This window comes from Patagioenas fasciata, chromosome 17 (assembly GCF_037038585.1).
Source record: "Patagioenas fasciata isolate bPatFas1 chromosome 17, bPatFas1.hap1, whole genome shotgun sequence".
Taxonomy (NCBI): Eukaryota; Metazoa; Chordata; class Aves; order Columbiformes; family Columbidae; genus Patagioenas; species Patagioenas fasciata.
Genome location: NC_092536.1, coordinates 3,377,781 through 3,390,800, shown reverse-complemented (window position 1 = coordinate 3,390,800; position 13,020 = coordinate 3,377,781). Strand labels below are relative to the sequence as shown.

At 56.7% G+C, this 13,020-nt stretch overlaps 1 protein-coding gene across 19 annotated transcripts in view; it reads right to left on the bottom strand.

Annotated features, from left to right (window-relative positions):
• Positions 1–13,020, bottom strand: part of NCOR2 (nuclear receptor corepressor 2) — a 213,762-nt gene that overhangs the window by 33,713 nt on the left and 167,029 nt on the right. For all 19 annotated transcript variants that reach the window (XM_071816031.1, XM_071816038.1, XM_071816039.1 and 16 more), the window contains 4 exons: positions 11,201–11,343; positions 6,720–6,867; positions 4,182–4,737; positions 12–132 (listed from right to left, as the gene is read on the bottom strand). In XM_071816031.1, coding sequence (XP_071672132.1) covers positions 12–132; positions 4,182–4,737; positions 6,720–6,867; positions 11,201–11,343 — 968 coding nt within the window. The remainder of the gene's footprint in view (positions 1–11; positions 133–4,181; positions 4,738–6,719; positions 6,868–11,200; positions 11,344–13,020) is intronic.

Below are 13,020 nucleotides of genomic sequence, written 5' to 3'. Positions count from 1 at the left end.
GGGGTACTCACGATGGGAGGGATGGCAGCCGCTCGCTGCTTCAGCTGCTTCAGGTCCAGTGGCTTCTGTGGCGAGGAGTTCAGTCTGGCATCGCTGGCAGCGTTGAGCAGGCTGGGCCGGGGGGACAGCAACCTGGGCACAAAACACGCACGTAAACCGGGCAATTCCATGGAAAATCTCCATGTCCCATCATTCCCCCATGTCCTGCACCCCTCTGTTTTATGCTCCCAAGCCTAGAGGACATCCCATTCGTCAGAGAGGAACATGTTGGATCACTGCTCGCTGCTGGGACTCTGGGCTCTGCAATACATCATGTGCTTGGGCTTCCAGCCCTGCAAGCTGCGGCCCTGGTCCAAACCTCTTTAGATGGCAACCAGCACCCCCAAGACCTCAGCAACCACCACGAGGATGCTTGTCCCTCAGGAGGTTGCTCATTAGGAGAATCTACTGTGCTGTATAAAGCACGAGGGATCTGCTGGGGAGGTGTCTGGCACCTTGACCTCGGGGGCTGCAAGTGTCCCCTGGTCATTTTGGGCTCCGAGAGCAGGCACAGAGGGGAACTGCTCCCTGCTACCCAACCCGGCCCAGCAACACCAGGGGCAGCTTTGCTGTGAGATGAAAAGGGTGAAAGCAGGTGGACAGCACAATGGGATTCAAATCCGATTTTCCAGAGAAGATAAGCCCCCAGAGCTCCATGCTTAAACAAGACCATCACACCCAAGCTCCACCGGCCCTTGAACCTTCTTGCCCTCATCCCCCACTCTTGCTATTTCTGACAAATCTGCTGCTGTTTTCCAGAATAAACCCAAGGGGAACGAACTGGAGCCCAGAGTTGGGAGTTATAGCACAGGGTGACCAGTTCAGATTTCATTTGGGCACCAGGCCACTCTCCGGAGATCACGCACGGTGCTCGGGATTGGCCTCATGCTCTTTATCAAGGTGCTAAAGCCTGAGCAAGCGATCACGTGCACGTGGCTGGGACGCTCAGATCACTGGAAAGACGAGAGGCTGGATTTGGATGGGATTTGGTGTTCAGCCCTGCACCCTCCCCATTTGTTCTTCCCCGGCAGACAGCGGGATGGCCATGTTGAGCCCCTGTGCAAACACACGGGGTGGATGGGCATCTCCGTGGTGCCATCGAAACGGGGTGCGGACGGAGCTGCGTGAAACCCACGGGTCAAACCCTCGCCGTGTCCAGCTCCCGAGCCCATGCTGAGACCCCAGGGACTGCGTCTATCCAGGCCATCTCCGCTTTCTCTCCTTCCCGACTTCAGTCTGTTGAAGCCAGTTCATAGTTTTCCAGCTTTACAGCTTGATTTGTTTATTTTAGCTGTTATTTCACCGCTCTCTTCAGCCTATAAATTTCAAGGTCATCCCATGCTCACCCTTGGATGAATAAACAAGCGTGGCGGGGCCGTGTGCGGGGAATAAACTCATCCTGGTGCTGCGATGGCTCCAGCCCTTGCTCTGTGTGGTGCCTGGCATTAGAGGGGACAGGGACCCACCTCCGGATTGGGACTGGGGTGCTCCAGTTAGGAGACCAGGTGAAGGGCAACAAATATGAGCTGCTCCCCGCAGAACTGCAATGTTGTCTGCCCATGGGGCCATGCGGGTGCTGTGAAGCCCTGCTGTGGGGACATGGGGGTCCCGGCAGGATGCGATGCCCCAGGAACTCCTGAGACATGTGCCTGGGGACAAGGACACCCAGCACTTGCTCCCGAGACCTCCGCACTGTGCTGAGCTGCAGCAATGCTCTTCTGCGGCTGCCGAGCTGGGGAAAGCCCGTGTTCGCAGCCCTAGACCCGCTCCCCTGGCACTTTGGGCTCTGATTTTGCCCAAAAGAAGCCAATCTTTTAAAAATTATTTTTTAAAAAGAGACAATATTTCTGGGCAAGCCTCATCTGGGAGGCAGGGCAGCCAGTGCAGGCTGCCAGCCTGCTCGGCTCCGGGTGCTCCTCTCCTGCCACTTCACCTCCCAGGCCAGCACTGCCAGGCTGGTGACACTGACCCGTCACCCCGGGGCTGAGACAGGTCCTGATGCCCATCAGGAGGTGACCGACCCGGCAGCACTGACCCAGCTCCATGTCACTGTCACTGCCAGCTGCACGGGACACAGCTCCAGAGCCGCAGCTGTGCTCAGCACCACTCTCCTCCTCAGCAGTGGGGCACACAGCTCAACAGCCTGAGGTCAGCAAGCTCCACCATCCACCAGGGTCCCACACCCACTTCCCTCTTGCCACGGGAACACCCCAGGCACCCCATCCCCTCCTGGGAGACGCCACGGACAGCTCGGAGCTCTGACAAGCGCAGGGAAGAGCACCCACACCCCGCCGGAGCTGGGTGGGCGGGCATCGGGTGATGCGGTGACGGGGCGGCTCACGCGGCATCCCGGCTGCCTCGTCCCGCTCGTGGCGAGTCATGCTGCGGCAGCGGGTTTGCGGCAACCGCCCGCGAGCAAAGCTACACTGGGGAAGGGGACAGAGTCCCCACCGAGAGCATGACAGTGCTGAAACGTCTGACCGGGCTGTGGATGGACCCTGTGGGTGCTCCTGAGCAGCGCCAGGCGCTGGCTGCAGCTTTCCCGAGCTGGCAGGCTCTGCCGTCACCGCGCTTCACCAACACGCCAGATAAGAGGAGCAGCCCGGGAGCTGAGGGACACCTGTTTAATGTTTAATATCCCTGGAAGCTAGTAACTGTTTGAAAAGTGAGACAGGCGCTGATTCAGTGAGGACCTGGGGATGAAAACCTAATTCCCAAGGCAACTTGCTCCTCTGCAGCTGAGAAGTGGGTATGAGCCACTGCTGCCCTGTTTTCGGGTTAATGTTAAACTGGAGGAGTGCGGCCCCGCTGGCCCCACTCTCCCTCGCTGGGAGGTTTTATCCCGTCTGGGAGGGAGGAGAGGGTGGGGAGGGGTGGTGCTGGACCCCATCCATGCTGGAGAGGAGCACAGCAGCCAAGAGGCCTCAGTTCTGGACGGGGACAGGGCCAGAGGCATCCACACCCCCCTCGGCATCCTCACCACGGCTTCCAGCTGCTCGGCAGCCAGAGGGGCTGCACCCTCAGGGATCCCACAGGATCACCCACCGGCTCCTGCATCTACCGCAGGGAAAGCGTGGAGCTGTTAGGGTGGTGGAGATGCACGATGGCTCCTGACCAACTCGTCCCACGGCTTTGCTCCGTTGTTTTCCTTAAACAGCCCTGACCACGGCGCTGCGTACAGCCCACCCGGCCTGACAGCGCCTGTCTCGCTGCCAAACTGGTCCCTGCGAGCCCACGGGAGGGATGTGGGATGCAGGACGGTGGATGTGGGACACCAGCCCCCAGTTCCAGCCCAGCTCTGAGGCTGGGGACTGCTGTCCTTATGTGCAATGGTGGGGTGGACTCAGGAGTCCCACCTGGCGCCAGAAGCCAGTGTGGATGGAAGCAGAAGCCATTAGAAAAATCAGGGCTACAAAGACGCGTGTATTCATGTATATTCTTTAAAAACCAGGAAACCCTTTCCCCATTTGTGCGGCTCTCAGCTGGGGAGGGCTCTGTGGGAAAAGCCGGGAGGGGAGCAGGACATTTCTCCATGGAAGGGGCCAGCGTTTGCCCTCCCTGTCCCAGGAGCCACCCATGAAGGGCCATGAACAGCTGCTGTTCCCAGGGGTGGCTGGAGAACTTGGGGCCACAGCAGCTCAGAGCCGGTGACACCCCAGGAAAGCTCACACAGCCCACACCGTTCTCCTCCCCTTATGGCCAGGATGGGTCATTCACCCCTACAGATCCAAAGAGCATCTCCACCACAGGAGAACCTCGCCCCCTATCTGCACTGGGAATATGTCCCTGATGTGGCTTCTTCCCTGCCAGTGTCAACTCAGACAGGAACTGTTCCCGACCCCGGATGCACCAACCTGTGCCTCTGGCACAACTCTGCTGTCCCTGAGGGCATTTCCCCTCCATTGCGTCACCCAGCTGGGCTGCCACCGGCAAACACAGCGGCTCTGCACCCAATACCTGCTCGTGGCCATTGCCCGGTGGCACCCGTACGCTGGGACATCGCACTGCCTGTTGTGCCACGGCCCCTTTGCAAATGATGGCCCAAGGGTCATGGCCACATGAGGACACAGCTGGCCACTTTCATCTGGGGGAGCACCTGAGCAGCGACATTCCCAAGGAGGAGCTTTCCCCCTTGCTCCTACCTGCTCTTGTCCACAGCGTCCTGCTCGTCCATCTCGTCTGCGCTGCAGGTTGCACTGGAGTCGCTGTCGGGGTTCACCCCGGCGCCTTTGCTGCCTTTATGACTCTCCTTCTTCTCAGCCTTGGGCGTCCCCTCCGTCCCTGCTGTCCCTCCGCCACCAACGCCACTTTCCGCCTTCTTGTCATTCCCCTTGTCCTTCTCCTGGCTGTCTTCGCTCTCCTCCTTCTTCACCTCGCTCTTGCAGGGCTCCTCGCTCACCTTCTCCTCCGGCTCCTCCGTTTTCACCACGTCCACCACCAGCTCCTCCTGCACCTTCTCCTCACTGCTGGGCGGCTCGGGAGCTGCCTCGGGCGAAGGGCTGGATGGGGGAGCGGGGTTGTTGGGGGGAACGGGGGGAGCGTCGGGGGGCGTAGGAGCCTCTTCCAACTTGACTGCTGGTTCTGCGCCCGAGTCACCTCCTGGCCCGGGTGGTGCCTTGGCCCCGTTTTCGCCTCCTTCTTTGGCTTCAGGCCTTGGCGAGGGAATGCTCTCGGTGTCGGAGCTGTTATTTACTGCAGCTGAGAAAAGGGAAGAAATAAAAATAAGGATCAGCCCGAGATTCTCGCTTCCCATATCACTGCCTCCGCCCCCTCCCATGGGAGGAGAACGCCCTCGTTCCTCCGACGGGGAGACAATCCCGGGGCTGGGAGAGCTGTGCCGGGATCCCCGGATCCAGAGCCTGCTGAGTAAAGGGATGCTCTGGAGGTCTCTTTGCTTGCCCAGCATGGCAACTGTTGTTAACCCCCACCCAAACACAAACCCACATGCCCAAAAGCCTGGAGACAGAGCCACTGGGAAGCTGGACTTTAAGGGAAAAGCCTGGCTGCTGGCTGGACCTGCAGGACCTGCTCCCTCCTCGCCCTCTCACCCATGGCTCGGGATCAGCTCTGCTCCTGTGGGGCCGGGCACCTCGCTGGCAGCCTGCTCACGGACTTATGTCACCCGTGTCCCTGGCTCTGCCACCCCTGGGGCAGCTGGGGACCATCCCAAAACACTGCGCCTGTTTGTTGTTATTTAAGCTGCTGCTGGCAGAAGGAAGGAGATCAAGGTTGATGAAAGCAAAGCGCTGGCAGTGCTGCGGGACCGGTTAATTATTACACGGAAAGGATCATTCTCAAATCTGCCATCGATGGCTTGATGGGAACTGGGAGCACAAGTGTCCATGCACCGCGGCAGGTGAAGGTGCTGCTGAGAGGTTGTTTCTACATCTGATAAGAGGATCATTCCCCCTGGACCTTCACTGGACAAACACGTCCAGGAGCATGTGGAGACCTCCACAGTCCCATCTCAGCATGCCCTGGCCAGGCATGGCTCTCATGGTCTTGCTCAAAGGCTTCCCCCTGCACATCCCTTGACTTTTATCTCTCCACAGCAGCACAGATTACAAACACTGGTGAGATTGGTGGCACAGAGGAACTGTGTCCCAAGAGCTCATCCATCCTTCCTTGGCTTGTAAATGCACCATGCCCATCAGAAATTTGTCTTCTCCAACCTATACTCACCTTCTTCAGCTCCGATGCCAACCCCAGCTACAGAACCAGAGATGAGACTCCAAGCATCAGGCTCAGGAGTGTGTCAAGAGATCTGTCTCTAATCTCCAAATGACTGTTTCCTCTCAGGCTCTTACAAAGAGCAATAACTACCTTTGACTTTGTGCCTCTGAGTCACGTATCACCTCGCACAAAGATTTACCTGGAATCTGCCTCGTAATGAGTCACTCGCAACAACGATTTGAAAAGACTTCCCATTTCAAGTCCCATTAGCCTGGGTGCTAAGGCCAGGAACCAGCGTGGTGCCAGCAGTACTGGTTAAGTTATTAAATTCCTTTTGACAAAAGTCAAATGGGGCTATTGTTGGAAAATTATGCACATTTTCTCCAAACTCGCTGCCGCACTTTCTAAGCGATAAATAGCTGAAAATTGTCACTTTCAAGTTGTTTCCTTTCTTTGGTACGGCTGGGAAGGAGGAAAATGCTGCCTTAAAAGGGAAAGGAGGAGGAAAAGACCCACCAAGGTACATCAGCCTCGGCGTGGGGAGCCGCGGCTTCCCCCGCCTTTGCTGGCAGCGCCGGCTCCACCGGCTGGGACAGCAGAGGCAGCAATGCCCTGACGGGATGGGCACACGCAAATGTTAGTGGGTTATTCATCCTTGAGACCACGATAAGCTCCTTGAGAGCCCATGGGTACCCAGTAGCCATGGCACAGGCCAGCGGGAGTCACAGCTCCCGCATTGCACGACCTTCCCAAAATAAACGTCCTCCAGACAGACACGGGAGGAGGGCAGCGATCCAGGGCGCTCCTCGCAAGCGTGAAAGCTGGAGCCATCTAAAAGGCACAAGCGTCTTGTGCCGCGGGATGCCGTCACCTCGGTGTGGCTTTGGGGTGACAGACGTGACCCCCATGAGCGCTGATGTTTGCAGCCCCGAAGCAGCCGTGCACGGTGCCTCTGCTACAACCGTACAGCAAAGCTGGGAGAGCTCAGGGCGTCCCCCCAGCCTCACCTTCCGCCTCCTCGGCCATCTCCTCCTCATTGCCGCTCGTCCCCGACACCTCCATCTCCTCGTCCTCGGCCACGGGAGGAAAGGCGGCTTCTTCGTTTTGAACAGCGGTGCCTTTTTTCTTCTTCCTCTTGGCGTTCCTTTCTTTCTCCTGGGGAAGAGGCAGAGGATAGTGAGAAGGAAAGATGGGAGGGATGGGGAGGAGACAGCACCGGTCCTGCCTGAAGGGCTGAGAGGGATGCGAACCCCACCGCCGTCCCCCCGGGTAAACCCTCTGAAAATCAGTCCTTGGCACCAGATTCGCCCGCTGAAAGCCCAGCAGCGTGGTCTCACCCAGCCAAAAAACTCTGACCACGGTGCAATACCCAGTGCAGCTCCACATGGAGCCCCAGGCATCAGTGAGCCTCCATGGGAGGGGTGGCACAGACACATGGACGAGGGACACACAGACAAAAGGACACGTGTGCAGAAGTCAGCAGCACCAGGGTGGCAAGAGCCTGCTGGTCCCATGTCCTCTCATTACGTGATATCATGTGTTCATCCTGCGTACCTCCAGGCACCACCTCCAGCTACACAAACACGTGTGGCCGCAGCCTGACACCCATCTGCAGATAACAAAGCTGTCACCCCAGATATGGCCCGGCCAATATTTCCATGCACCAGCTTTCACGTCCCCTATGGCAGGTGCTGCCAAAGGACTTTGACTCCCGTGCCAGGGAGGCTGTTGCTGGTGGGGATGCTCCATGTGGCACGGCATCCTGATGGTGAACTGCACCATGCCCCGGCCTGCCCTGGGACAGCCCCGTCCCCGCTCGCCAGGACGTGTGCCGCAGCCACGAGGGCAGGAACGGCTGCTCCATCCCACCGGCCTAAAGGAAAAGTCTCGGCTTTGCTATTGTTTCCTGCTCTTGTTGCTTGAGTAAATATTACCAGTAGGAACAGGCCCATCATCTCCGGCTCTCCCTGCAAACCCCACACGAATGACGTGTGTAGGACGTTTATTTACATGGATGAAAAGATAAAGCTGTGGTGGAAACGTTAACTTTGCTGCTGGATCTCTGTGCTGGGAAGAGCTGGTCCCCCCGTCCTTCCCTCCCCCTCGCAACTTTTCAATCCTTTAAAAAACTTCCAGATAAAACAAACAAATACAACTGCTTTTTTGCTTGGAAACACTGCTTGCTCAAAATCTATTTTTATCAAACTGGGCAAGAGAGAGGGGAAAAAGGCACTTGAGGAAGGGCTGCATGAAGGCTGGAGAGGCTCAGGAGGACGGCAGGGCTCCACAGTGCCCATGCCCGTCCCGGCAGCGATTCAGCAACCACACGTTTCTGTCTGAAGCAGCAGCTCCCCATCACACTAACGTGGTGACAAAGCGCCGACGTTACTATGGCAAAGACTTCTCTGGCTCTTACTCACGGGTCGGTGACTCAGCCACGGGCTCCTCGCTGGGGAATCAGCCGGGAAGCAGCCCCTGCCCCGGCACCGACTTGGCCAGAGCCCGGGGTCGGCGAAGCGGAGCAGCCAGCTGCCCCGGGGACACCGGGGGTCCCTCTCCTGGCAGACCCCACCGCCGGTGTTTAGGGAAGATGATGTGAAATCTGGGCAGCAGATCCTGGCTACATCTAGAGATATGTTCAGGCCACCACCTCGCCGCTTACAACACGAACAGCTCCAGCTTGCTCCTGGCACCCTGCCCAGGAACAGGCTCCTTTTCTGCTCTAAGCAGTCCCACGGCCCCCATGGCTGACATGGGAGCCTAAACATGACTGTGGCGGACGAGGAAGAGTCTCTGGGACCAGGTGTTTCTCATCACCACAACGTACCCTTAATCCAAGAGATTACCGGCAAAGCCACAGGAAGGTGCCTGCACCAATTGCCATGGGCACCTTTGATGCTCATTTTGTGCTGTACCAGCCCACGGGGCCTCTGCTCTTCACCTGCCACCACTGCAGAAGCATCCAGGACTTGGTGCCACTTGGCCAGGCTGCCTTGCCAAGACCACTGAGGAGGCAGGCTGTGCATAGGACACCGAACCTTGCATGAGGGGTCACTCCGTACCTGCTCCTCCTGGTCCCCAGGCAGCCCCGTCACGCTGACCCCCAGCCTGGATGGGCAGCTCTTCCTCTAGCAGTCACTAGACCAAAGTCACTGCAAAGAGCCCCAGGTGAAGACAGCACCTAATCTCAAACCGCTAACAAAACGAGCAGCTCCGAGGACACCATGTACCCCCAGTGCCCTGCTCTCCTTAAACGGCGAGATTAGAGAGCGCAGCGCACAGAAGGTCAAGGCGAAGTGACGCTGATGCCTGGGACACGTCCGAGCCGCTGGGTGAAACCCAGCCAAAACACACAGTGGGGCAGATAACGCGAGGCCTCAGGGTGGCCTGACCCTGACCCACCACTGCCAGGCTCCTGTCCCACGGTGCAGATGGCTGCAGGGGTGAGGAACTGGTTGGAGCTGGGACTCCACTCCTGGAAGAGGTTGGAGAAGGGTCTGTGGGCACTGAGCAGCTCAGGAGAGGAAAATGGGGTCCATGTGCTGACACAGCCCCAGCTCCTCCGTGCTCCTTCCTCAGGGCAGAACCTCTCCAGAAAAAGGACAGGTCTTCAAATCAAAGCCCCAAACACAGGATGTGGGAGGGTATGGAGCACATGGGTTTTGGAGAGGTGGAAAAGGAAGGTCACTGTGCCAGACACCTTGCCTGTTGCAACCCAAACCCTTCTCGTTCCTAATGCTGGATGCTCAGAAGAACGGTTCCCCCATCCCCAAAGCCACAGTTCAACACACAAGGGGACAAGGAGCTGCCCCCTGCCACCCAGGGACATCCTGCTCTGCACTGCGCTGCGCCATTTTTTGGGGACAGCGGGACATTGCCAGACTCTGTTTCCCATCCCACACGGCTCACTGCCACCAACCCGTCCCTGCAGCCCCTCCGAGTCACCCACACGTTGCCGAATCCAGCATCACACCTACCTGGAAGAGGAGGTTACGATATTAATGAGCCCCATTTGGGAAACGAATGAGATCTGCTAATTGAGTTTATTCTCATTTAGCAAGAGGAAGAAAAGCAGAGCCACTGTGCTTCCCAGCACACGAACAGCAAGAGTTATTGGTGGTGAGGTCAGGGAATAATTTGGGGGTGTCACGGCAAAACCAGGCGATGCCACGCTGCTCGCCACGTGCTTCCTCCACAGAGGTCACGCTGACTGCGGGGTATAGGATGAGATTTGGAGGCTCGGTCAGGTTGTGAATATATTTAGGAGTCGGGAAGGAAGGTCTATGGCAATTTAATCTCAGTTGTTCTTTTATTTTATTCAGCTTTCTGGCATCTGCTGTTGCCACAAAACAATAGAGCACAATAAATAACAGCTGAGCGTTCATTGTTCCTTCTCCACAACCGAATCCCATAGCCTCCAATGCTCAAAAAATAAAATGATGATGCTGATATAAACTGCAAGTGAGAGTGAGCAATTAGACGGGAGAACACTAGCGGCTGCCTTGGAGGGACGGATGCAGCGAAAAATGTGGTTCTGCAGAAAAACACTTCCGCGATATAATTTCTGCAACATTAGGAAGCTGAGTAAATTAATATACACCGGCTCCTCTGTCAGCTAAGCTGTGTGATCTTATTTCAGATTCTCCCCAGTAATGAACAATGATATCTTTATAATGTAACATTTCATATTCGGAGGGTTTGATGCACGTTTCATTCCAGTCTTCATATCGGTTTTGGGGTCTTTTATACAGTTTGTTTGCTTTGTTTCTAAAAACAATTCAGTGAAACATGGGAACTCAGGAGTATCTCTGTGCATAGAGAATTAATAAAAAAGAATCACCGATGTCTTCTCTTTCTCTCATTCCTATAGACTGACTAGGATATTAAATTCCTGGGTGAGTCATTGAATGTTTTCCTGTCTTTCTTTTTACTCTTGCTGTAATAGCTTGCTTGGAGAGATTCCTGCATTGAACATTGTCCTTTGCATTTTCAAAGCACCCCTTGGGGGTTTTAGCCATGTGAATTCTATTAGCCAGAAACCAGGAACCCCAGGATACCCTACCAATGAAATAATTATAAACCTTAGTTACTCTTAGCAGCCCGTCCTATCTCCAGAACACCAAACAAGCCCCACTTCATTCACAGCCTGCACCGCGTGCCAGAAAAGAAGCAGCGTTAGCCCCTTCTGATGGGGAAACTGAGGCACAGAGACATGCACGCATGTGCTCGCAGCCCCGAAGACAACCGACATCTGTGTCCGGACCAGCCTTTCCTCACTTTGTCCTAAATCCCCGAATTTCCTTGGGGCAAACCAGCAATTTAGCAGGTCGCAGCGGTACCTACAGGGCACAGAGCCGCAGTGCCCAGCCAGTTTTCACTCCAGTACTTTCTCCAAGATGGTAAAGACCCCCCTTGGCTGTGGGAAGCAGTCAAGCACTTGCTGGGAAGTATCTAAGGTGCCCGGTGCAAGCTGAGCCGGGGGTCTCACCATTTTCAGTTTGTGCTGCTGTAGGATCTCGTCCAGGTTCTGCCTCTTCTTGTAGTTGAAGTAGAAGTTTTTGCACTGCGACACGGTCTTGGAGCCCACCATCCTGGCAATGGCCGACCAGTTCCGCCCATGCTCAAGGAGACCTGTGCCCGCAGGAGGGAGAGAGGAGAAGGGTTTAACACCAGATACGCTCGCACAAGGGCAGCATTGTGCAGGATGGGAAACACCCTCCGTGCAAGCCAAACTCCACAGGAACAATATGGTCACTAGCACCCGTCTGAATGGCTTCCTAGGCCAGGGGATGACCTATGAGAGGCTGTTTTTCTTTCCAAGGGGAAAAATGGCACCATGCTGGAACAAAATACGTCCCACAGCCACATCTTGGCCAAGCACCAGGCTGTCAGGAGGGTGAGCAGTGCTCCCTGAGCTTTGGGACGGCGGCAGGAGGTGTTCTATGCCCAGGAGAACCTGGGGCAGCAGCTCTTAGTCCCTACCAGGAAGCAAAATCTCTCCCCACCCTCGTGTGCCCCGTGATGACTTTGACCGAGGTGACAAGGCGGTTCAGGGGGCTGGAGCACGGAGCCCTGTTATGGATGGGGAAGAACAGCCCAGGCAGGGATGCGGTGGCACATGGGACGTGAAGCCCAGGTGATGTCCCAGGCTGGGCCATCACTGCTGATCACGGGTTTGGGAGTAAAAGCAGCTTCCCAGGTCAGGCATCATGCCAAAGGCTGGCAAACCTGGCCAGACAGGGCCAACCAAGCACAGGGCTCCTGCCAGGGTGGAGGAGGAGGAAGGAGCGAGTCAGTGCCCCATGTCCTGGTGGTCTCTGTGGGGGTGTCTGGGCACCTGCTGTCCCACAGCTGCAGGTGGGAGTCACACCCACAGCCCAGGGACCCTGGGCTATCCATCCCAGGTTCCTGGAGGTGACCCAGGTGAGGACCATCCAGGCTTCCTGGGAAATACAACCTCACAGCCTGCAGTCCCTCCGGTCCTTCTCATGGTGGCCGGTGGGGCTGGAGCTGTCACCAGCCTGCAGGACACTGCCAGCCCAGCTGGGTGTGCTGCTCTGTCTGGCTCTTGGACACCCACATGATGCCACCATCAGGCCAACAGCTCCAAGGTCATCCCAGCATCTTGTGTGGGGCGCAGGATGGAGAGACTATGAGCCCAGCAGGATGGTACTATCACAAACAGCAACTTCAAGATGAAAACCAGCAGGGAATTAACCTACTAAGAGCATCTTCCTCTTTCATTAGGGTTTTTTTTTGCCCAGAAACCACCAAACATGAAGTCTGGGAAGACATACTGCCCTGGCACACCTCCATCGTCCATCCCAAACCCCTCCCTGGCTGCTCTGCCACCGTGGGGCTGGTGAGTCCCACGTCAGGGCTCCTGGACACAGCCTTGCTTGTGCTGGGAGCCAGGGCAGCTGTGCCCCAGCCATGCTGCTGCCACGTGTCACCTCTGAAACCCAGCCTGGACCTATGGGCCAGCCCAGTCTCTGCTTCAATCCAACAACAAAGTCCCCCAGGACAGACCGACCCCGACGTGGACACAAGAAATCAGGGCCTTGACCAGGATCTGCGCACCCCTGCAAGGTGAGTGCATGGTGCGGGGGCTGTGGTTGTATCTGCACTGAACAGATGGCACCACGTACCCCAGGAGAGATAAAAACCCTGTTCCTTGCTTCCCAGGTCCTGGAGAAAAGCAGCAGCATCCAGCACAGGATGAGTTAACGCGCGGTCGGTGCCTGTATCCTGCCCCGTCCCAGCACCAGGGCTTATCAAATTGCACGGAGAGGCAGGCATCGCACAGCG